Raw genomic sequence first — 26,224 nt, forward strand, 5'->3', positions numbered from 1 at the left:
TTTATTTGATTTAACCCTAATTGTTCCTGTAAGTCTGCTAAATGACTAAAATGAATAAATCAATTGCTTATTGAATCTTATTGAAACTATTTGAGTGTGCTGTTGCAAATTGTATTATTGTTAAACGTCCTCGAGGATGCTGGCAACCTCGACACAGGGCAGACTCTGCTGTAGGCTGTGGTGGTCACCCCTCTATTTCCATGTCTATGCGCTGGTCCTACACATATCTGATTGGCTGTGCTGTCCTTATATTTTAGAACTCCTATCCCATTGGCTCAAAGTTTTTAAGGCGAACTTTAAACCGACTTTACCATTTTCTAATGGGGTAGGCTCCGAATAATGCAAGAACTAATAGTGGAGTCTGAAGAGTCGAGTTTATTTTCTATTTGAAAAGTAAATGATCTAGCCTATTAACTGCATTTGCAAAAATAGGCCAAACTAAGACATGTGCTCAAATTGTATATGATTGTTTTGTTTTGGCTCACCTATTGAATACCAATTTCCTGGTATTCCGTTGCACTTGGAATATTTATAGGGTCGATTTGTAACGCAGAAGATACTTCTAAAGATGTCAAGCAGGAGATATGCTAACATTTTCGTTCTTGGAGTGACATTTCTTGTATATCTTACATTTTCGAAATGTGGGACACTAGTGAGGCGTTCAGCCCGTAAAGGGCACGAGATGCAGAGGCGAACGGCGGGCAGGTACCAACACGCAACCGTGAATGATCAAGTTTATCAGACTCAGTGGAGAATGACGACGACTTCAAAACCCAAATTAAAACAGAAACAGGACCATTTTAATGGAAAGAAATACTGGAAATACGCAACTAATGTCACACTTCAGTTAAATGGGTGAGTAGCCAGTAATAAATGTAGATTACAACTCCGGAGCCCGACAGTCAAAAGCAGGTGTTTTACAATAGCCTACATAACGTAGCCTATAGTATAGAGAATCAGACCATGTTTCAGTGTCCTTTTGTCGTTTGATAGTTTCATAAACATTTTGATTAAGACGGTACACATTTGGGGGTTTATTATTTTGTCTAATGGCTTGCGAATTATTGTCCTCTGGAAAGTCAGGCTACTAGAAAACAATAACTTGTGCTTATAAAGTACATTTCTTTCAGATGGGTAGCCTCCTTCAAGTGATCTGTTTCAATTATCCATCAAAATGGTAGACCACAATCCAATGTCATTCCATCCTAAAAATGTACACAGGTATGTATGTTTGCACAAGTCCCTCTTGGATTGTGAGAAATTCTTCTATTTGACATAAGAGTTATCGATGTAAGTTATATGTGACTTGACTGCACCTTTTGATGAAAGTGCATGACAACAAGTGATAAATGGACCCAAAGTCAAATCACACAGGACTGGGAAATGGCACTTCATGCACAGCAAAGTTCATGGAGTTTGCCACTTTCTGAACTGGCCAGATTAGAGACTCAACACATCATCCGGTGAAGTATTCCCCTGACCTGCAGAGGAAATGTTGATCCTTAAAGCTAGGGTAGGAATTTTGATTATCCCATTGCATTAGTACATTACAGTACTTCTGCTCATACCATGAGCGTAAAACAGGATACAAGCTCTCTAAGCAATTAACAGGATTAATCATTACTTCCCATTTTCCAGACTGCTTTATTTGGATGCCTCAACTCATATGTTTTCAGTCAGTGAAAAAACATTTCACTAATTGAGATCAACTAGTACACACAACTAACTTAGCACCAACAGGCCATTTCTCTTTGGGGGCCATGACAGTCCCACTCTGCTCTACTTAGCCCCAATGCACAGAAGGAGCCTGGCTAAATGTCCAAAATAAACACTGTCATGGTTCTACTCTGCCCTGGGGTGGCGGTTCAGCAGTTCAACCCGGGCTTAGGTGAGGGACCGACCTTCCCCGGAAACTGGCATCGCTTCAAAGCCTCTTTGATGAGGATCTTTAGCACCCCACGTCATTTAAGAGGGTAAAATATATTATTGATCTTCTCACGGGGGTGAAGTGGAGGGAAGTGGGACAAATCCCTGAACTCTGCTAGAACAAGAGCATGAATTGACTTGGCGGAGCTGCAGTGAGCCTATAGAGTGTGACTGTGTGTAACTAAGGCTCTCTTTGTGTGAGCCTTTTTATTCACAGCCACAGAGCTCCTCTGAAACATTGCAGCATTATGTGCTTGTACTGTACGGCAGGCTATAGGCCCTAACGCAACACATGCCGCAATGCAGAAGCTCTTGGAGTCTCTCGTGTTCCAGAACATTAGTCCTGTTCCAGAGTAGAGAGACCCTAGAACTAAAGAATCGGCATTCAGTCTGAGCCTTTTTGAATAAGTCCTCAAAGATGAGAGGATAGAAAGACCAAGTCTAAGAGTCAGGCACTTCAGAATCGGTGCTCAGTCTACAGAAGAAAAGGTTGAAGATAGAAAGATGGATAGCCTATGGCAGTGGATGGGAGCAGTGTGAGTATGCAGGCTCTTAATGGGGTGGCTCCTCCACCCAGATGACAGGTCCCACTTAGTTCTGTAAACACAGGGGCTGGGGATTATTCTACTGTATTAGAGCAGTGTCAGCACCGCGTTAAGACTCGACTAGAGACAAAAAAACATCCAGTAATTTTCCATTCCACAACCACCGCTGCTGACAACTCCCTATTTGGGGTGAAAGCAACCCCTCCACCTTGTCTCAGTGGTCTCTGCATTCAGCTGTCAGGTCGCGAGGGAGGAAGAGGCGCTGGCCGCACCGAATGAACGGCACTCATCCCATCGCCAGCTGACCCCTTCCCCTGTGCCTAGTCATATAGGACCTCCGTCATGTGACCCATGCCCTCTCTGTTGAATGAGGCCATGTGCAAATGTTCACACATCCACTAGCTCCTATCTAAAAACCGTCTTCATAGTTTGCAGAGCCCGGGTGGTGTTCAGTTCTCAAGACCTGCACTGAAGGAAACTGTCAGTCTGAGAGAACAATGATATGCCTGTCACAGTCCTGTTTGGGTTTGGGTTTGGTTAGGAAGTTTGCACATCTTTTGTTGAGATCGATTGGATGTTGCTGGTCAATTTAAAAAAACCTTTACAAAATGTCTTCAGGATTGTGTCCAAACTGAAAGATCCGCAATTTAGCGTTGATATAGTTGTAATTCCGGCGCATCAATGGTCTGACAGTCTGTTTTGGCAGTGACATCTGCTGAATTAGCCTCCACCTTGGCCTGGGGTTGGGTTCAAAAGTCATTCAGTCTCCAGACAAGCTCACCTTCCTCTGGGTGAGTTCACTGCTGGGTTTGAATAGGGGCCCTGCCTCTGCTACTTTGCAGACCCCCAGTCAGACCCTTTTGGAAGAGGCTCCTGGCCCACTATTTGCAAACACACAATAAAGCCAGAAAACTGTAACTAATCAGCAAATCCCACAAAGGAGGTATAAGGGGAGCTCGGTGGCGCGGGTCACGCTGAGCTGTCACTTTGAAGAGGGCGTCGTCACCGTGGCTTGTGTTGGCGTGCTAATTGCCTCTTCTCCCAGAAGCCCCCTGGATAAACAGGCGGGTGCCCCAGAAACGAGACTCTGCAGAGGACCCTTAATCCGGTTTTGTTTACCCAATCTGTGGAGCAGAGGGGGCAAGTGGCTGGCCCAGAGACAGACAGATACGGCCAGACCAGTGTGGGAACACAATATCTGTCATGCATTGTGCACAGGACAGACAGAGGCCCTTCTCACCCAGGGCAACCACACCATGGCCCCTCATTCATATTCATAGCTCCCCTTTTAAACAAACTGAATCTATTACGTCCAAAGGCAAGTGTAAAGACAAGGAGGTATTAACTGTTTCACACTGAAGCAACAGTACATTTCTGGGGGCCCCAAGTAGTTTTTTATGAATATCCAGGAAGTTGTGAAAATAGGACCATGTTTAGATCCTTTTGTGATCAAATTAACTTGAACTGTGTTATAAAGCAGTAGTGTCTGTGATTTCTGTGTGTGGGGTTCCTGTCTTTAAGCGTAACCTTAACTTATGACAGCCTAAACTATGTACTGTCATAACTGCTGCCAGGGGCGGATTGCCATTGGCATTTCGGGCAAATGCCAGATGGGCTGATCTATTTTTAGCTTTGTGGGCCTGTCTAACTTGGATTTTTTTGCACAAAATTATCGTTATCTGGCTAATAATGTTGGCCTCAAGGAACAAATGGGCTGTTGTGCTGGCCTCGAGGGGACAAATGGTCCAGTGTGGGGGCCTTAAGGAAAAAAATGGTCCAGTGTGGGGGCCTTAAGGAAAAAAATGGTCCAGTGTGGGGGCCTTAAGGAAAAAAATGGTCCAGTGTGGGGGCCTTAAGGAAAAAATGGTCCCGTGTGGGGGCCTTAAGGAAAAAAATGGTCCGGTGTGTTAGAAATGCCAGGGCCAATTTCTGGTCACAATCTGCACCTGACTGCTGCAGTGATCTGATCCTATAAACTCTGCTATCTTTAATATGTCGTCTGTCTGTCTGTCTCCCTTGCTCTCTGCAGGACTAACGTATGTGGAAACAGGTGCTGCCACGGATGGACCGTTTCACCCAAGACTCAGAAATGCACCAAACGTAAGATTCTCATGTTCACTGACCTTTCTCCAAGCATAGCAGGACTGTCAGCCCTTCCATAACGTGTAATGTTGTTCCACATTGTTGGGGAAATATTATATAAAGATCTCGTCATACCGTATAATGGAATATCATGCATAAATATTTTTTGTTGCAAGGAGCCACCTTATACAGTAGGGGATGGTTGTCCTTATATCACCACGACAACCAGAGTTTTCTTGCCCATAGGGTGCACAGGGGCACGTGCCCCCTCAGATTTGTCCTGTTAACAAAATATATATAATAACTCTGTAATACTACTAACCACCAACAATTTTATGAAGTTGGGTTAAGGTAGCCCAGATAGGTTCCAACTTCATAACTAGCTACCATTTCAGGCTATCAATCAAGTGAGTTATAAACAAGCTAGCTACTCTATCTTAGCTGGCATGCCTGCTGGCAAGGTTGGTAGACTTTAGAAAAGCGAGCAATAACTAAATATTCTGAATAAGACTGCCATTCCTTTTATTATTTGACCCAGATTTGAGCAGATAAGTATACTAGTTTCTTTAATAAATAAAAAAATAGCCACCAGTCAGGAGGATACAGACAGCTCAAGAGGTAAGCTTAGATATGCAGAAAAATACATATTTGTATTTACATAGAATTAAACCTAATGATTATGGCTCTAGATTGCAGGAAAAAGCTGTTTCAGGCCTAGCCCCCCTCCGGACCACCCCCCCAGCCATCTTCACGTACTTTATGCCCCCTCAGATTTTTGGAGGACATGACATAACAAAACTCTCTATCATGGTACTTGTGATTGATCTATTCCCAGTACTGTACTGTATATAGATGGCAAGCTGTCAGTAGTTGGTTTAATAAGGAGTGAGCGAGCATCAATCAGGCTCTATAGGACAATGGAATGTTCTCTCCACCCAGCTGGAAGTTGTAATGTCACATCCAACATCAGCAGAACCCAGTCCAACCTGTGTTTCCTCCCATTTCACTCAGCCAGACATCTGGAGAACGTATGATTTCATTGTATCATCATTTTCTGATTATGATGGGGGTGTGGATGGCAAATGTGAATTCCGGTCAAGACCTACACAGTTTACAGATATACTATCTTAATTTGACCTTTTTAAACCTCGACCACACTACAATTTGCATTTCCAGCTACGCCGGAAAATTCTCTGCAACAACAGATTGATCAAATTAAGATAGGACACCTTTCGACTTGCAGTGTGTAGCAAAAAGCGTCCGGTATCGATATGTTTCGATATGTTATGAAAGTGAATATGTCATGTGTTGATAGTGTTGAGCACCTCTGGTCTTGAAGAGTCTGTCGTAGGCTGCATTTACACAGGCAGCCCAATTCGGACCTTTTTTCACTAATTGGTCTTTTGACCAATCAGATAAGCTCTGAAAATGATATGATTTGAAAAGGCCAATTAATGGGAAAAAGATCAGAATTGGGCTGACTGTGCAAACACAGCCATAGTGGTCTGTGATGATGGCCTAACTTGGACTTGACCCTGGACTAGCAGGCCTTTTGCTAAACCCTTGACAGGCCTGGGCCCATATTCTTAAATTGTCTCAGAGTAGGAGTGATAATCTAGGATCATACCCCCCCGCCCATATAATCATATTAATTATGATCTAAAAGGCATAACTGATTCGAGATCAGCAATGTAACTCTGAGGCACTTTGTCTACACACAATGCGAGCACTACTTTGTCTACACACCATGCTGTACACAGAGAAGAGGTCGGGACCTTTTAAGAAAGGAAGAGCTCCTATTCATGTCTGTCTCCCAACACATCTCTGTGGTGTAATCATTATAATCCACACCTCCATAAACCTTGTCGACAGGGATTGGACACCTTTACTTGATCCAACCCCTTGACCCAGAGGATTTAAAGGGCCAGTGTCATGTCAAAACAACCTGGCTCAGCATTCCTGCATAGCACGGCTCTGCACATGGTCAAGAAGCACAAACTCACTGCGAAACTCACACTCACTCACACACATTCATGCATGCACCCACAGAGGCACACACACGCAGGCATGCACACACACAAATATACTCCCATACTTCCTTTCCCCCTCTAAGGTGTATTGATCAAATATAAAAGCCACACTGAAAAGGCGACTCTGAAGTGGAAGCAGATTTAGGCCTAGATTCAATCAGATCAAGCGTTAACCGGCGATGGCCGACACCCACATAGCCAATGTTTTGGTGTTGTTGGCGGTGGAACTGCGTTGGAGCTGTCAAATCGGTGAGCAGCTGCTCTTCTGATCTTTGTCATGAAACCACACCTGTCCCACTGGTGTTAGAAGTTCAGAATGAGAAAGTGTAGGCTATATCGAAATATGACCCTCAAATTGAAAATCATTAAACAAAATATTGAGGATTTCTATAATCCTAATCGAGGTGTAGATTCATTCTCACATTCCAGTGTTCACATTTGTAAGCAGTGCTGCATGGGATTTCTCTTCGTTTTTTTCAATTGCTAACATGTATTGGTCAAAACTGAAGTCACAATGTCAAAACTCTTCACATAGTCAGAAAAACAGAAGTGTATGTGGACCAAACTGTGAATCATTTCTCATTGCTTTCACACAAAATGCATTCAATGATCACATTCTCCAAAATCCATGAACTCTGTTCTCATTCATACTCCACCACCTAAAAAACTATATATTTGCAGCACATGTTTTCAAATACAAACACATTGTTTCCAAAACTGTTAAAAACACATTCAAAACAGAATGATGGCAAATGTATTGCATTTCTGCTGTAACCAGATTGAAACATATAGAACATTTTAGCAGAATATTTAATCATTCCAAACACAGCTGATTGCAATTTCAGCTGAAAGCCGACCCAAGTGTCCTGTTTTTAGTCTCTTTAACAAACAGACAAAAGAGGATGGCTTCGGAATGATTTAGTTTGGAAACATGGATCAAGGAAGACCGGTTGGTGGAGAAAGTAGAGTGGCACGGTTGAATTAGACTTTCCAGAAGATACTTTCCAAGATGCATCGCCAGAGAAGACATAAGATGTGATGTTGATGAGAACTTGTGGCCAAATGCAGGAGAGAGGGAGAACTAGAACCCTCACAGTACTCTACAGTATGAGTGATTATACTATACATGTGGATGAGAACTAGAACCTCACAGTACTGAGAAGTATGAGTGATTATACTACACATGTTGATGAGAACTAGAACCCTCACAGTACTGGACAGTATGAGTAATTATACTACACATGTTGATGAGAACTAGAACCCTCACAGTACTCTACAATATGAGTGATTATACTACACATGTTGATGAGAACTAGAACCCTCACAGTACTCTACAATATGAGTGATTATACTACACATGTTGATGAGAACTAGAACCCTCACAGTACTCTACAATATGAGTGATTATACTACACATGTTGATGAGAACTAGAACCCTCACAGTACTCTACAATATGAGTGATTATACTACACATGTTGATGAGAACTAGAACCCTCACAGTACTCTACAGTATGAGTGATTATACTATACATGTTGATGAGAACTAGAACCCTCACAGTACTCTACAATATGAGTGATTATACTACACATGTTGATGAGAACTAGAACCCTCACAGTACTCTACAGTATGAGTGATTATACTATACATGTGGATGAGAACTAGAACCTCACAGTACTGAGAAGTATGAGTGATTATACTACACATGTTGATGAGAACTAGAACCCTCACAGTACTCTACAATATGAGTGATTATACTACACATGTTGATGAGAACTAGAACCCTCACAGTACTGTACAGTATGAGTGATTATACTATACATGTTGATGAGAACTAGAACCCTCACAGTACTCTACAATATGAGTGATTATACTACACATGTTGATGAGAACTAGAACCCTCACAGTACTCTACAGTATGAGTGATTATACTATACATGTTGATGAGAACTAGAACCCTCACAGTACTCTACAGTATGAGTGATTATACTACACATGTTGATTATGTTTTTTGGTGTTGTAATTATTATTGCAGCCCTGGAATTTCAGGAGTTTTTTGTTTCAACCTTTTGTTTTTCACAAGTAAATTACTACATGCAAAGATATAGAAAAAAATAAAGGTTATTGAAGCAAATTGCTGCATGTATTATTCATTCTTGTTACACATATATTTTAGTACAATCAATAAAGTGAAAAGGTGTTATTCTTATTCTATAATGAAATGCTGATTTATGTGAAAAATCATTCAAACTTCAAAGAGTTCATCATTTATGTAATGCTCCCTGTTGTTAGTGTTTTTTAGGTCAGTGTGTTATGAGTGATAATGTACGCTTTCTGAGTGAGAATTGTTGCCAGTGTTCTGGTCGAACGAGCTTATTCTGAGACATGTATGAAGTGTTTTGGTGGTCTGAGTGAGTTTTGGAGGTGAGATTAACTGTTTGGCCAAGATGCATGTTGATAATGCAGACTGTATGAAGAGTTTTGGAAAAAGTGGCTTCAGTATTGACCGATGCTTGTCAGCAATTGAAAACAAAACTGTAATGTGACTCAGTACAGCCAATGACAATGTCCGCATTATGTATAACGCCGCTCGTGCTTTTGGCAGCCCTTACGCAGTTCCACGTCCAGCACCACCAAAACAGCCGCTATGTGGATGTCGCCTGAAGCCAATCTGATTGAATAGAGCCCTTCGTTAGATTCAGTCCACTGTGCACTTTGAGCCTCACTTCTGGTTGGTCACATTGTGCTAGCCTTCGTGCGAAAAAGCCACGGATAAAAAGGGTTTCCGTGCACAACCCCTGAAAAAAATGTCAGTAAGCGGTGCCCATCGCTGTTGATATTCATGGAGGCGGTCAGGAGATTTGTGGTAAGCTGCTGGGTTTGGGATACGCTGTTGTTGTCTGTGTCCAATGGGCCATTAGTGGAGCCCTCCAGGGGGTTCGACCCGGGCACAATGGCGCCCAGCCAGGGATGATGGGAGAAACCAAGAGCCTGGGACCGGGGGTGGGGGGGCCTGCATCGTGTATGCATGAATACCCCCTCCCTGTATCCAGGACCATGGCTCTCGCCCTCCTCTCCTCTTTTTTTCATTCCTTAGTTCATTTCAGGGGAGTGAAATCTTGACCGTTCCACCATTGGCTGTTTTTCTTGTTTAAGTTACAGTCCACATTAAGCTGTTTGTCCTACTGAGTTTTTATTGAGATAGTAAAATGTGCCGCACAAAGTGGTCGAAGCAGTTATCCTCTTACGGTTTTTCTGCTCTAGCATCTTAGCCCTCTCAACCACAGTCCACTGTTCTGGTTTTATGAACCTTCTCCTCTCTCTCCCCCTACTTGAAGCAAGATGCCTTCCACGTTGCCACAACGGAGCCGTGTGCAGGCAGCCCAACATCTGTGAATGCCGAACGGGCTTCTACGGGGCACGCTGTGAGTTTGCAAGCGTGACCTATGGCCTCGTAGGCCTACCCTGGGCCTTCCTGCGCCCCACCAGCCCCATGGTCAGCACCACCACCACCCTCTCACCAACCACCGTCATCCCCAACACCACCCCAGTGCCCACTGAGACCACAGCTGCATGGAGGACAGAGGGGACACCAGTCAGCACTGTGCGCTGGAAACCTCTTACGTGAGTTTTTGACTTCTGTTTACTGTGCACTGCCTTGATTTACTGCATCACCAGCTTGTGCCATTTAGTCCCTTCTCTACTCCTCCATTTCCTCTTCCTCCTCTCAGTTTGCTGGCTTTGATGTGCCAGTCTCCAGTCAAAGGCCTGGGTTAGTCCAGCATGTGGGCCACAGGTGCAGAGTCAGTGTCTGTAGCGCTTAGTTTGGTCCAGCTGATGCAGTGCAGGTGTTGGGATCAGGGCACCTTGCCAAATGGTAGAAAGGGTTAGCTCAGTGCCAGCCTAGGGGTAAAGATAGAGTACAGTATAAAATATAAGACTTATGACAATATTTTTCGGCCTCAACTGATAAAGAGGTAACCCTTAAATTTGTGGAATGTGAAAGAAAGCTTCTATTAAAATTGACTGTGGAGTGAAGTTACCTAGGATAGTCAGCAGGTGGAACTGTTCTCCAAATAAAATCTACTGTAAATAATAGTGGAACTAATACTGTACTGCAAATGGAGCCAGTGTGTGTGTATGTGCGTGTGTAAAGAGATGTGGTTTTTACAAGGGGTCCTAGGATTTTATTTTCAAAACCGTTAATTATGCAGACAATGGTCAGAGTGAGTCATGTAAAGAGACCAAACAGCCCTTGAAGTCATGCGAGAGGATTACCTGTGAAAATAATATACTGTATATTTATGCTCTGAAATGAAAAAGAAAGCTTTTAGTCTCCGTAAGTCTTTTGCCAAAATGTGAAAGTTGTTGGTGGACGACTGCTGTTGGAAACTTTTAATGTTTATCATTCATATAATAGTTCAAGGGTTCTTCACCTTTTTCACCCAAATAAGACATTCTGTTTTCCTGGGACCATGCTCATAAAAACATGCACCCTTTTGGGTCGCGAACCCATAGTTTAAGAAAGGCTTCAATAGTTATTCATGTTATTCTCTTCAAGTCGTCTTGTTGCGTTGTTGAAATTTGGTTAAAAATACCAAAAAAATCATCATGTTATTTATTGTATACCATACTGCAATGTTAGTTATTTAATGTATACACCATACTGCCTCGTGTAGTGATTCAGCATACCCTGCAAGACATGTAGTGCAAGGGAGAACTTTATAGCATTAACACTAACTCTACTGAAGCCAGTCACTTACAGTCTAGCTGTTTCCTTTAGTTGAGGAACATTTCCCTTAGCTGCGTACAGGCTGTCTCCAATGAGGACTAATGAAGACAACAGAGTTTCCCTTTACAACCCCCAGCAGCCACTGCTACTCATTCACAAACGCAGCAAAAACACTGTCTGCAAAAGAGAGATCCACTGGAGGGCCTGAGGCGTCCAGCTCTGTGGGAATTTGGACTAAATCACCGTAATCGTTTCTGATGATGTTGATGGTGAAATTGTATGTTGTTGCAGTGACGACCTCAACATAGTTTTTTTCTTTAAAAAAAAACATTTTTACACGGTCTGTTGAAATTTACAACATAATACATGTCTTTGTGACTACTACTTGATTTTGTGTATTCTATTGTTGTGGCAAACCAAAGCTAGAGCATCACCACCCTATGTCACATGCATCACTACAAACAAAGCAGTCTTTCAAAAAGATTTAAGGGAGCGTTGTTTCATTTGAACCTTGTGTCTGCGTACAATAAAACCATGTCTTCTGGAGACGAAAAAAACACAGTGGAGAAGTTAAGCCCAGCAGTGATTTAATGTGTCTTGGAAAGGACGGAGCGTTTTCTCTCGTCTTTGGCTCTGCTCCTCGTCTCATTCCTGAGTTCACATTTCACTAACCCTGCTTCCTCATCCATGTAAACAGTTTGATCTCGGCAGGCTTCAACACCACAGTATGTTGGATTTAAACTAATCACGTCTCTGTGACTGTGTCCCAAATGACACCCTATTCCCTGTGTAGTGCACTATCTTTGACCATAGCCCTATGGCCCCTGGTCAAAAGTAGTGCACTACATAGGGAGCCATTTTGGGACGCAGACCATGTGGGGGCATTAGTACACTGCTTTGACTCGAACCATGGAATGGGAAGCACGTTTGTGTTTACTGTGAACCAAAGCAGTCTGATAATGTACAGTATGTATGCATTACTATGGCCATTCTACAGGATTACATGTAATCTCCTACACTGTGCTGCTGTCGGTCAGATTGATGGAATAGGTACAACCACTGTCCATTGACCATCTATCTCTGCTCTGTTTGCTGTCCAGTCTAAGTCAAGTTAAATGCCTCAGACCACCAGGCCGGCTCCCTGTCATCACACACGGACACTCGCACACTCATCTAGGTTTAGTCTGGTCCCGAGACAGTTAGACATAAACCCTATTTCTTCTTAGAGTATGACCCCAATGCCTCTGCATAGTTTGACTTCTCCTTATCTCTATTCTCTGGTCTCTTAATGATTCTGCCCAGCAACAACACCCTTGGATCAGGTTATTAGATTGACTTTTAGCGACGTGTCCAAATAGTTTCACAATGTTTTTAGGTAAACAAATTCACTGTCCAAAGCTTTTAAACCTCTTATGGTGGCACGTTGCTCCAACTTGGTTTCAAGTTACTCTGAGTTGATTTAGGCAAGCTTTTTGGAACACTCTTAAAGGGTTCCTACTCCAACGATTCTCATTGTTTTTCACTCAACGATGCTAATGCTAAACTGTAACTAAGTAAATATCTTGGGTCACTGATTCACCAGGTCCGTGGTACTCAACAGAAGGTAAATGCATAATGTAGTGTAGGTGAATACTCCTAACAGGCCCATGCAGTGCTGTACTCGTGGCTCGGACACAGATGGACTCTGTGTAAGATCACCCTGTCTACAGGCACAGTGCACTCTCTCAGAATTCCACAGAATGTTATAGGCATCTGAATTGATGCCGAACTGCGAGCTGTCAAAAAAAAAAAAGTGCTGTAACCTGGGGACGGCATTGCGCAAGACATGAGTGGTGTGTTAAGTAAACAGTGATCGTATCAAAACATAGGGATTTGGTGGATATCTTTATTAAGTAAACATGGGAGGAGAATGTATTAACTTGGTATGGTGGAGCCTGTAACAGACTGAGGTCTGTCACCCCAATTATGATTTCCCAGGCTTGAATGAACTGGCCTACCATTTGTTTGGTTTTCATTCACCACACTCCTCCCTGTAATGAAGAACACTGGCTTTATCCATACTCTCACTATGCACCTCCGCTGCAGCTGTTTGATGTTGGATGTTTGTTTCAAGTTCTGTCCCCCCCCCCCACACACAAACACACACAAGTTATGGTCGGTCAAGTGCAGGTCAGGGCTACATGTTCAGCTGGGGAATATCGAAATGATGCTATCACCAAAACATTTCCAACTTCAACGGTCAAGTGTCTCTACTACGAGAGATTCTTACATGGCTGACCAAACTGGCTCCTTTCGCGCACAGTTGATTTTGTCTATCTTCACCAGAGAGGTTCATGACACGCAGGTTAAAATACCAAAACCAACTGTGAACCAACTATATTCATTTGGGGACAGGTCAAAACACACATGAAACATTCAAATTGTATTTTAGCGCGTGGCTACGTAGACTCCCACAAGCAGCTTAGAGGAAATGATTGAATAACATGTGTAAATTGATTTTGCAACACTCGCACGTGCAACGCAAGTGGTTTGTTCAGCATGTTAGTGATTCACTTAGTTTTTTATTTGTATTTCCACAAGGGACGTATAATCTATTGGTTCACTGGAGTTTGTCAAACAAGGCTTAATTTTACAAAAACAATGTTTTTCAAGGGTCAGCACTTGAGATAGTAGTGAGTAGTCTTGGGCCGTATACCATATATATTGTATACCGGGGTATTTGGAAATAGCCACGGGATGATTTTTCCATCCTGTCAATTTTTTGTCTTTGAAGTTTTTCAATAAATTGTCATATTTGTATCTAATTTTTAAGTAAATACCTGCAGACAACTTGTTCAATACGTTAGGAGGTAAAGCAGATCGCACTCTTCATTTCACCTGTCACATTATTTTACATTGAGGCTGACCGTAGTTCCCCAGAACAGTTGAACCAGCTGTCTATTTGGTTTAGCTTGCTAGTTAGCTAAGTAAGTGGCTGAATTAATAAGGAGACGGGGCATCCTATAGTGTTAGCTTTCTGCCGTGTAAGAATTCTCTGTTTTAGGTCAGTTAGGATCACCACTTTCTTTTAAGAATGTGAACTGTCAGAATAATAGTAGAGGGAATGATTTATTTCAGCTTTTATTTCTTTCATTACATTCCCAGTGAGTCAGAAGTTTACATACACTCAATTAGTATTTGGTAGCATTGCCTTTAAATTGTTTAACTTGGTTGGGTCAAACGTTTCCGGTAGCCTTCCACAAGCTTCCCACAATAAGTTGGGTGAATTTTGGACCATTCCTGCTGACAGAGCTGGTATAACTGAGTCAGGTTTGTAGGCCTCCTTGCTCGCACACGCTTTTTCAGTTCTGCCCACAAATGTTCTATATGATTGAGGTCAGGGCTTTGTGATGGACACTCCAATACCTTGATATTGTTGTCCTTAAGCCATTTTGCCATAACTTTGGAAGTATGCTTGGGGTCATTGTCCATTTGGAAGACCCATTTGCAACCAAGCTTTAACTTCCTGACTGATGTCTTGAGATGTTGCTTCAATATATCCACATCATTTTCCTACCTGTTATTTTGTTATTAGTCTGTTATTTTATGGTGGTTTAAAGGTTATGTCGATATAGGACTCGTTTCACTGTGGATATAGATACAGTCGGGCAAAAAAGTATTTAGTCAGACACCAATTTTGCAAGTTCTCCCACTAAAGTTAAGTTCTCCCATTTGCAAATAAATTCATTAAAAATCCTACAATGTGATTTTCTGGATTTTTTTTCTCATTTTGTCTGTCATAGTTGAAGTGTACCTATGATGAAAATTACAGGCCTCTCATCTTTTTAAGTGGGAGAACTTGCACAATTGGTGGCTGACTAAATACCTTTTTGCCCCACTGTACACATACTAATCAGAGGAAATGGGAACCGGGTGTGTGTTATGAGACAAGACAGTCCGGCGTTGGTGGTAATGAATCCAGTTCAGTGACGCCTAGAAGGCTGGTAACGTAGACCTCCGGAGCTGGTGAACGGAATGAGCAGCAGTCCTGGGGGAATCCATGACACCTACTGACTCCATACTCCACACAGACACAGTTTGTACACATGCTGCTCCAGTGTTGTTCTTTCAGACAAGCATGCATCAAAACCTTGTTCATTAGCACAATGTCTCTCGTTCACATTTACTTATAAATTACCAAAGTCACCAAAAATGACTTTTGGTAGCTCCTTCCTATATTCAGTACCAGTCGATTTGGATACACCTACTCATTCCAGGGTTTTTCTTTATTTTTTACTTTTTTCTACAATGTGTATTAATAGTGACATCAAAACTATGAAATAACACATGGAATCATGTAGTAACCAAAAAAGTGTTAAACAAATCAAAATATATTTTATATTTGAGATTCTTCAAAGTAGCCATCCTTTGCCTTGACAGCTTTGCACACTCTTGGCATTCTCTCAACCAGCTTCATGAGGTAGTCACATGGAATGCATTTCAATTAACAGGTGTGCCTTGTTAAAAGTTAATTTGTGTAATTTCTTTCCTTCTTAATGCTTTTGAACCAAACAGTTGTGTTGTGACAAGGTAGGGTTGGTATACAGAAGATGGCCCTATTTGGTAAAAGGCAAAGTCCATATTATGGCAAGAACAGCTCAAATAAGCAAAGAGAAATGACAGTCCATCATTACTTTAGACATGAAGGTCAGTCAATCTGGAACATTTCAAGAACTTTTAAACTTCAAGTGCAGTCGCAAAAACCATCAAGCGCTATGATGAAACTGACTCTCATGAGGACCACCACAGGAAAGGAAGACCCAGAGTTACCTCTGCTGCAGAGGATATGTTCATTAGAGTTACCAGCCTCTGAAATTGCAGCCCAAATAAATGCTTCACAGAGTTCAAGTAACACATCTCAACATCAACTGTTCAGAGGAGACTGTGTGAATCAGGGGCCAAAAAACACGAGCAATGGACATTAGGCCAGTGGAAATATGTCCTTTGGTCTGCTGAATCCTCTGTGAGGCACAGAGTAGGTAAACGGAATGATTTCCGCATGTGTGGTTCCCACCGCGAAGCATAGAGGTGGAGGTGTGATGGTGATTTGCTGGTGACACTGTCTGTGATTTATTTAGCATTCAAGACACACTTAACCAGCATGGCTACCACAGAGTTCACGGAGAGTGATGGAGTGCTGCTTCAGATGACCTGGCCTGCACAATCACCCGACCTCAACCCAATTGAAATGGTTTGGGATGAGTTGGAACTCTTTCAAGACTGTTGGAAAAGCATTCCAGGTGAAGTTGGTTGAGAGAATTCCAAGAGTGTGCAAAGCTGTCATCAAGGTAAAGGGTGGCTGCTTTGAAGTATCTCATTTATAAAATGTGTTTTGATTGGTTGGTTTACCACTTTTTATGTTACTAAACTCAGCAAAAAAAGAAATCCCTTTTTCAGGACCTTGTCTTTCAAAGATCATTCATAAAAATCAAAATAACTTCACAGATCTTCCATTTCTGTTATTCACATGTCTGTGGAACTTGTTCAGTTTATGTCTCAGTTGTTGAATCTTGGTATGTTCCTACAAATATTTACACATGTTAAGTTTGCAGAAAATAAACACAGTTGACAGTGAGATGGCGGTCATTTTTTTGCTGAGTTATTTCATAGTTGTGATTCCTTCACTATTGTCCTACAATTCACTATTGTCCCTTGTGTACTAAACCGGTAATACCGTAAATCCCGGGATGTAAGTCCTCGGTTTAGTCAGTGTGTCTGCCCCATCAAACTGATAACTGTGTATAAAAATTGTTTTTTTAAAATAACATGGATGAACATCTCATGGGATTTCTTTCATTTCTTGGCAGATGCTGTAGGAGAGTTGATGCGGATCAAATAAGTATCTAATTGAATGAACAGGCTATTGTTGCTTGCTTAATACACTACAATAGTGTATCTGATGTACCCCCATGTAATAATACAGTGAGTAAATCTTTAGGCCAGGGATTTTAGCAGGCTGCCAATCTATTGTAATACATTTCTGTCAGTAGTAACAGACGCACAGCACACACTCTTAGTTACCATACTTGTTGACGTTCTCTGTAGTCTCCCGTGTCCAGTCTGAAGTAGGTCCAGTCTGCTGACTGTCTGTTCTGTCTCCTGTCCAATCTGAAGTAGGCCCTTCTGCTTGCTGACTGTCTGTTCTGTCTCCTGTCCAGTCTGTTGACTGTCTGTTCTGTCTCCTGTCCAGTCTGAAGGAGGCCCAGTCTGTTGACTATCTGTTGTGTCCCCTGTTCAGTCTGCAGGAGGCTCAGTCAGTGCTGCTAAAGAAGGCATTGGCCCGTGGGGGTCGAGGCGACAAGATGACCTCCATCCTGATGAAACACATCGAGACAGAGCGGAAGAAGCTTCAATCAGCCTCACCGTCAGACCTACAGGACACCCGGACCACCAGTGTCAAGAGCTTCCACACCCAGAAGGGCCAGTACACCATCCACATGAGCCCACCTGCAGGTGAGTACAGACAGGCCCTTCACTTAGACCCCCAGCCTCTCTTACTTTGACGACACTATGTGCTGATAACGTAGGTTGTTGTGATGAGTAATATGATAATGATCAGTTATCATATTCTGTCAGGTTCCTGCTTGTTGTGATTAACAGGGTGTTGATATGGAATGCTTTGCTCCCAGTGGACTGGTGGTGACAAAGTCATGCGTTTTAGAATGGATATCGTGTTGGTACACCTATGAACATAGCATGGGATTTTCCATGAAAACTTACCACATCATAAACAAAACACCCTGATGTTATTTGAATGATTGAGCCCATTTCCTAGTTGTTTACACTTAGGGAATGGGATAAGGTTATCGGTGAGTAGATGCGAGTTTCAGACCAGTACGGACCCTGATAACCCATTGTGACCAATTGCTGCCATTGTTTTCCTTGACCCACTGGCATAGGTACAGTAATGGCCCAGATGATAGACCATGTTTAACTAATGGGATCCCCCAAATCTCCTGTCCCTATGACCTCATGGCATGTTGAAATGGCCTTCTGTGGTGGTGGATGGGGACCAACCTAATCTGAAGGGTGAAACTGGCATATTATTCACGAGGGCAGACACAATCTTCCACATCGTCTGTGGCACCAATGACCTATGAGATGTTCCAGTCCCTTTAGCTCAGATTTGAACTACATAGTACTGAAATCTAATAGGAAAATGAAAATGACCTGGGGTTGGTGGAAAATGAAAATGACCTGTTTGCAACTGGCATTAGTTTGCCTGCCATAATATGGAGAACCATGCTTTAGTTTATGTTCTGAATGTACTTCGAGTTGTCTGGTGTGGTATTCATTTTTTGATGCGACACTAAGCTCTGACAAATTTACACTACTGATTTGTAGGTTAGTGTAATGGTCAATCAGTGCTATTCAAGACATGATCTCATAGCAAAATAGCACATTAGTTGCACTTACCCAACACCACAAGCAAGAGCACTATATTTCTCTCAGCAGCCTGGTTTGCTTTTAACAGTGTAAGGCCCATTCTAAGTATTGTACAGTTGTGTCTATATACCACTACTACGCCCTACTCTCTTTTAATATCCAATGTGGCCGTCACTCGAACAGAGCATGTTGTCTCACATGGAAAGAGAGAGTATCACTCTATATAATGCTTGATTTTCCCCTCAAAACCCAATTTAAATGTCTGCTGTAAAGCTTTAATCCAAGTTTCCAAGTCAGAGGAGTAAGGGTCAGGTTTAGCATTTTTTTCACATTATTTTCCAGAAATGAGACAGTGCCTTGAACATTTTGAGTAATCTGTCATTCCACAAGAGCTCAGGGTCCTGGTCTTTTGTATCCTCTGACCTCTTTAAGTACCCAGGCACTTTGAGTTTTTTTGTATTTGTGTAAGAGGTCCTTCTCTAAATTCCTCCATCGGTTTAATAGCTTTAGTACCCCTCGCCCCCCACCCCTCTTCTCTTGAGTGGCAAGCAGGAGCATTGTGGATGAACAGTTGCTGTGTATGAACAAAGCCATTGTAAGCACAAGAGAGAATTCATTCCCCCTCCCTTTGCAATCCCCTATAGGCTAAGATTTGACCGGGCCATAGACCAATGAAGTGATATTATTTTTTATTTTTTTTGAGTCACCTTTATTTAACTAGGCAAGTTAGTTAAAGAACAAATTCTTATTTACAATGACACGTTTAGTCCTCCCTGTCATTTCAGTTTTCGCACCTGTCAATCACACTTGGTAATCTCACTAAAGAAACTTAATTTTAAAACTAACAAAGAATTAGCACACCCCGTTTAAGGGTCATAGGCCAAAGTCTGCTGTGTAATGTGGGCAGCTTTTTCCAATCGTCCAATCTCTTCATAATGTTGATCTGCTGTTTCGCCTTGAACCTGATTTAAAACAAGGCTGGAGAAAAACCCTGCAAACATAAAGGCCCTCCAGGACCAACTTCGAAAGCCATTGCCAAAGGCCACCATCGTTCACGCAGACGTATACACACTCGACCTAAAAATTAAAGAAATGGAATCATTTATCTGAGCAAACCAGAAATCTTTCAATATATAACTTCAAACAATACTTTAAAAGTATTTAAATATAATACATAGGAAAGTTGTACTGGACTATGGTAGGTGAAGAATCAATCTATCTTTTTAGACTAGTATTAGTATTTAGACTAGTATTTATCTGGTCAATATGTCAGTGTATTATTTGTTTGTAACCGTGTGTTTATATGTGAAAATGTGATCGTGCTTTAATGTTTAAGGACTCTTGGAAGATTAGTCCAAAAGAGGACTAAAATAAATCCTAATAAAATCAAACCTCCATGAAGATAAACCACACACACACACACACACTTCAGTATAACACTTCAGTTCCATTCTTGATCCTTTACACAGCCACTAGACTGATTGATAGTATTTTGGTAGCTGTTGCTTCCATGCGTGGAGGGGCATTCTGTTGTACATGGAGCAGAGCTTCCTGTTTCGTAATTGGAATAATAGTCCTATCTGTAGAAAATGTGGATGTGTGTGTGTGTGTGTGTGTGTGCGTGTGTGAGTAGGACTGGACTGGTCTGGACAACTGGCAGAGCGATTGAGTGCACTGAGACAGAGACTCGGGCTGCACTAAACGTCCTGCACGGTGAAACGTTGCGTTCGGATTCGTACAATTTACTGGCTATTTAACAGCTTTTTGCTACAGTACCAGACAAAAGTTTGGACACCTATTCATTCAAGGGTTTTTCTTTATTTTTACTATTTTATACATTGTAGAATAATAGTGAAGACATCAAAACTATGAAATAACACTTATGGAATCATGTAGTAACCAAAAAAGTGTTAAACGAAGCAAAATAGATTTGAGATTTGAGATTCTTCAAAGTAGCCACCCTTTGCCTTGATGACAGCTTAGCACACTCTTGGCATTCTCTTGACCAGCTTCATGAGATAGTCACCTGGAATGAATTTCAATTAACAGGTGTGTCTTGTAAAAAGATAATTTGTGTAATTTCTTAACCTTCTTAATGCATTTGAGACAATCAGTTGTGGCAAGATAGGGTTGGTATACAGAAGATAGCCCTATTTGGTAAAAGACCAAGTCCATATTCGTCGCCAGACCCCCAAGGATGGCAAATAAGGGTTGTGAGGAGGTTCGGCTAGTGAATGGTGAACAACACCCTCCTAGCTCACAGCTGTGGGAGACGTACACCACAAACCTCTCCTTGAACAACCTGCAGAGCCACCCGCCTCTGCTCTTCCCTCACCTACATCGTGTTACACACAAACACTGCACACAGCAGGCTACATGAGGCAACAAGCTCAAACTTTAAAGCTACGAAGTATGAACGTCCGTCTATGCGTATGTGTGGGGTTGTACTTCCGGCGCCGACAGAGATGGCCGCCTCGCTTCTCGTTCCTAGGAAACTATGCAGTTTTTTGTTTTTTTACGTGTTATTTCTTACACTAGTAACCCAGGTCATCTTAGGTTTCATTACATACAGTCGAGAAGAACTACTGAATATAAGATCAGCGTCAACTCACCATCAGTACGACCAAGAATATGTTTTTCGCGACGCGGATCCTGTGTTCTGCCTTACAAACAGGACAACGGAGTGGATTCCATGCAGCGACCCAAAAAAACGACTCAGAAAAAGAGGGAAGCGAAGCGGTCTTCTGGTCAGACTCCGGAGACGGGCACACCGTGCACCACTCCCTAGCATTCTTCTTGCCAATGTCCAGTCTCTTGACAACAAGGTTGATGAAATCCGAGCAAGGGTAGCATTCCAGAGGGACATCAGAGACTGTAACGTTCTCTGCTTCACGGAAACATGGCTCACTGGAGAGACGCTATCCGAAGCGGTGCAGCCAGCGGGTTTCTCCACACATCGCGCCGACAGAAACAAACATCTTTCTGGTAAGAAGAGGGGCGGGGGCGTATGCCTTATGGCCAACGTGACATGGTGTGATGAAAGAAACATACAGGAACTCAAATCCTTCTGTTCACCTGATTTAGAATTCCTCACAATCAAATGTAGACCGCATTATCTACCAAGAGAATTCTCTTCGATTATAATCACAGCCGTATATATCCCCCAAGCAGACACATCGATGGCTCTGAACGAACTTTATTTAACTCTGCAAACTGGAAACGATTTATCCGGAGGCTGCATTCATTGTAGCTGGGGATTTTAACAAGGCTAATCTGAAAACAAGACTCCCTAAATTTTATCAGCATATCGATTGCGCAACCAGGGGTGGAAAGACCCTGGATCATTGTTACTCTAACTTCCGCGACGCATATAAGGCCCTGCCCCGCCCCCTTTCGGAAAAGCTGACCACGACTCCATTTTGTTGATCCCTGCCTACAGACAGAAACTAAAACAAGAAGCTCCCACGCTGAGGTCTGTCCAACGCTGGTCCGACCAAGCTGACTCCACACTCCAAGACTGCTTCCATCACGTGGACTGGGAGATGTTTCGTATTGCGTCAGACAACAACATTGACGAATACGCTGATTCGGTGTGCGAGTTCATTAGAACGTGCGTTGAAGATGTCGTTCCCATAGCAACGATTAAAACATTCCCTAACCAGAAACCGTGGATTGATGGCAGCATTCGTGTGAAACTGAAAGCGCGAACCACTGCTTTTAATCAGGGCAAGGTGTCTGGTAACATGACTGAATACAAACAGTGCAGCTATTCCCTCCGCAAGGCTATCAAACAAGCTAAGCGCCAGTACAGAGACAAAGTAGAATCTCAATTCAACGGCTCAGACACAAGAGGCATGTGGCAGGGTCTACAGTCAATCACGGACTACAGGAAGAAATCCAGCCCAGTCACGGACCAGGATGTCTTGCTCCCAGGCAGACTAAATAACTTTTTTGCACGCTTTGAGGACAATACAGTGCCACTGACACGGCCTGCAACGAAAACATGCGGTCTCTCCTTCACTGCAGCCGAGGTGAGTAAGACATTTAAACGTGTTAACCCTCGCAAGGCTGCAGGCCCAGACGGCATCCCCAGCCGCGCCCTCAGAGCATGCGCAGACCAGCTGGCTGGTGTGTTTATGGACATATTCAATCAATCCCTATACCAGTCTGCTGTTCCCACATGCTTCAAGAGGGCCACCATTGTTCCTGTTCCCAAGAAAGCTAAGGTAACTGAGCTAAACGACTACCGCCCCGTAGCACTCACATCCGTCATCATGAAGTGCTTTGAGAGACTAGTCAAGGACCATATCACCTCCACCCTACCTGACACCCTAGACCCACTCCAATTTGCTTATCGCCCAAATAGGTCCACAGACGATGCAATCTCAACCACACTGCACACTGCCCTAACCCATCTGGACAAGAGGAATACCTATGTGAGAATGCTGTTCATCGACTACAGCTCGGCATTCAACACCATAGTACCCTCCAAGCTCGTCATCAAGCTCGAGACCCTGGGTCTCGACCCCGCCCTGTGCAACTGGGTACTGGACTTCCTGACGGGCCGCCCCCAGGTGGTGAGGGTAGGCAACAACATCTCCTCCCCGCTGATCCTCAACACTGGGGCCCCACAAGGGTGCGTTCTGAGCCCTCTCCTGTACTCCCTGTTCACCCACGACTGCGTGGCCACGCACGCCTCCAACTCAATCATCAAGTTTGCGGACGACACAACAGTGGTAGGCTTGATTACCAACAACGACGAGACGGCCTACAGGGAGGAGGTGAGGGCCCTCGGAGTGTGGTGTCAGGAAAATAACCTCACACTCAACGTCAACAAAACTAAGGAGATGATTGTGGACTTCAGGAAACAGCAGAGGGAACACCCCCATCCACATCGATGGAACAGTAGTGGAGAGGGTAGCAAGTTTTAAGTTCCTCGGCATACACATCGCAGAAACTGAATTGGTCCACTCACACAGACAGCATCGTGAAGAAGGCGCAGCAGCGCCTCTTCAACCTCAGGAGGCTGAAGAAATTCGGCTTGTCACCAAAAGCACTCACAAACTTCTACAGATGCACAATCGAGAGCATCCTGGCGGGCTGTATCACCGCCTGGTACGGCAACTGCACCGCCCTCAACCGTAAGGCTCTCCAGAGGGTAGTGAGGTCTGCACAACGCATCACCGGGGGCAAACTACCTGCCCTCCAGGACACCTACACCACCCGATGCTACAGGAAGGCCATAAAGATCATCAAGGACATCAACCACCCGAGCCACTGCCTGTTCACCCCGCTGTCATCCAGAAGGCGAGGTCAGAACAGGTGCATCAAAGCTGGGACCGAGAGACTGAAAAACAGCTTCTATCTCAAGGCCATCAGACTGTTAAACAGCCACCACTAACATTGAGTGGCTGCTGCCAACACACTGTCAATGACACTGACTCAACTCCAGCCACTTTAATAATGGGAATTGATGGGAAATGATGTAAATATATCACTAGCCACTTTAAACAATGCTACCTTATATAATGTTACTTACCCTACATTATTCATCTCATATGCATACGTATATACTGTACTCTATATCATCGACTGCATCCTTATGTAATACATGTATCACTAGCCACTTTAACTATGCCACTTGGTTTACATACTCATCTCATATGTATATACTGTACTCGATATCATCTACTGTATCTTGCCTATGCTGCTCTGTACCATCACTCATTCATATATCCTTATGTACATATTCTTTATCCCCTTACACTGTGTATAAGACAGTAGTTTTTTTGGAATTGTTAGTTAGATTACTTGTTCGTTATTACTGCATTGTCGGAACTAGAAGCACAAGCATTTCGCTACACTCGCATTAACATCTGCTAACCATGTGTATGTGACAAATAAAATTTGATTTGATTTTGATTTGTATGTGTGTGTACGGGTGAGAGGGAGAGTGAGAGAGACGGATACGGAGTTAAGACATGCGGCCTGCAGAGAAGGTGAATTAAAACGTTCTAATGGCGGTCAACATTGTAACCAAGCACCAGCTAGTGCACACTCAGATGTTTAGTATGTCCCCATTTGTATTGTGGCTGACGGACACTGAGTACACCAAACATTAAGAACACCTTCCTAATATTTAGTTGCACCCCCTTTTTCTCTCAGAGCAGCCTCTATTCGTCAGGGCATGGACTCTACAAGGTGTTGAAAGCGTTCCACAGAGATGCTGGCTCATGTTGACTCCAATGCTTCCCACAGTTGTGCCAAGTTGGCTGGATGTCCTTTGGGTACAGGTCATCTTCAAGTCCATGCTAGGTAAAGCTCCGCCTTCTCTCAGTTCACTGGTCATGATGGCAACACCCACCCGTAGCACGCGCTCCAGCAGGTGTATCTCACTGATCATCCCTAAAGCCAACACCTCATTTGGCCACCTTTCCTTCCAGTTCTCTGCTGCCTGTGACTGGAACGAATTGCAAAAATTGTTGAAGTTGGAGACTTTTATCTCCCTCACCATCTGAGCAGCTAACCAATCGCTGCAGCTGTACATAGTCCATCGGTAAATAGCCCACCCAATTTACCTACCTCATCCCCATACTGTTTTTATTTATTTACTTCTCTGCTCTTTTGCACACCAGCATCTCTACCTGCACATGACCATCTGACCATTTACCACTCCAGTGTTAATCTGCTAAATTGTAATTATTCGCCTACCTCCTCATGCCTTTTGCACACAATGTATATAGACTCTTTTTTTCTTTCTTTTTCTACTGTGTTATTGACTTGTTTATTGTTTACTCCATGTGTAACTCTGTGTTGTTGTCTGTTCACACGGCTATGCTTTATCTTGGCCAGGTCGCAGTTGTAAATGAGAACTTGTTCTCAACTAGCCTACCTGGTTAAATAAAGGTGAAATAAAACATTTAAAAAATGTACACATATTATGGCAAGAACAGCACAAATAAGCAAAGAGAAATGACAGTCCATTATTACTTTTAAGACATGAAGGTCAGTCAATCCGGAAAATGTAAAGAACTTTGAATGTCGCAAAAAACATCAATCGCTAAGATGAAACTGTCTCTCATGAGGACCGCCACAGGAAAGGAAGACCCAGAGTTACCTCTGCTGCAGAGGATATGTTCATTAGAGTTACCAGCCTCAGAAATTGCAGCCCAAATAAATGCTTCACAGAGTTCAAGTAACAGACACATCTCAACATCAACTGTTCAGAGGAGACTGTGTGAATCAGGCCTTCATGGTCAAATTGCTGCAAAAAAAAAAAACAGTACTAAAAGTCACCAATTAGAAGAAGAAGAGACTTGCTTGTGCCAAGAAACACGAGCAATTAACATTAGACCGGTGGAAATCTGTCCTTTGGTCTGTTCAGTCCAAATGTGAGATTTTTGGTTCCAACCGCCATGTCTTTGTGAGAGACAGACTAGGTGAATGGATGATCTCTGCATGTGTGGTTACCATCGTGAATCATGG

At 43.0% G+C, this 26,224-nt stretch overlaps 1 protein-coding gene across 2 annotated transcripts in view; it reads left to right on the forward strand.

Moving 5' to 3' along the window:
• Positions 1 to 348: 348 nt before the first annotated feature.
• The window catches only part of LOC112265114 (latent-transforming growth factor beta-binding protein 4), a 74,689-nt gene continuing 48,813 nt past the window's right edge, over positions 349 to 26,224 (forward strand). For both annotated transcript variants that reach the window (XM_024442161.2, XM_024442162.2), the window contains exons 1-4: positions 349 to 855; positions 4,501 to 4,571; positions 9,921 to 10,206; positions 17,592 to 17,806. In XM_024442161.2, coding sequence (XP_024297929.1) covers positions 569 to 855; positions 4,501 to 4,571; positions 9,921 to 10,206; positions 17,592 to 17,806 — 859 coding nt within the window. In that variant the 5' untranslated portion in view covers positions 349 to 568. The remainder of the gene's footprint in view (positions 856 to 4,500; positions 4,572 to 9,920; positions 10,207 to 17,591; positions 17,807 to 26,224) is intronic.

Source organism: Oncorhynchus tshawytscha, linkage group LG13, assembly GCF_018296145.1.
Source record: "Oncorhynchus tshawytscha isolate Ot180627B linkage group LG13, Otsh_v2.0, whole genome shotgun sequence".
NCBI classification, from domain to species: domain Eukaryota; kingdom Metazoa; phylum Chordata; class Actinopteri; order Salmoniformes; family Salmonidae; genus Oncorhynchus; species Oncorhynchus tshawytscha.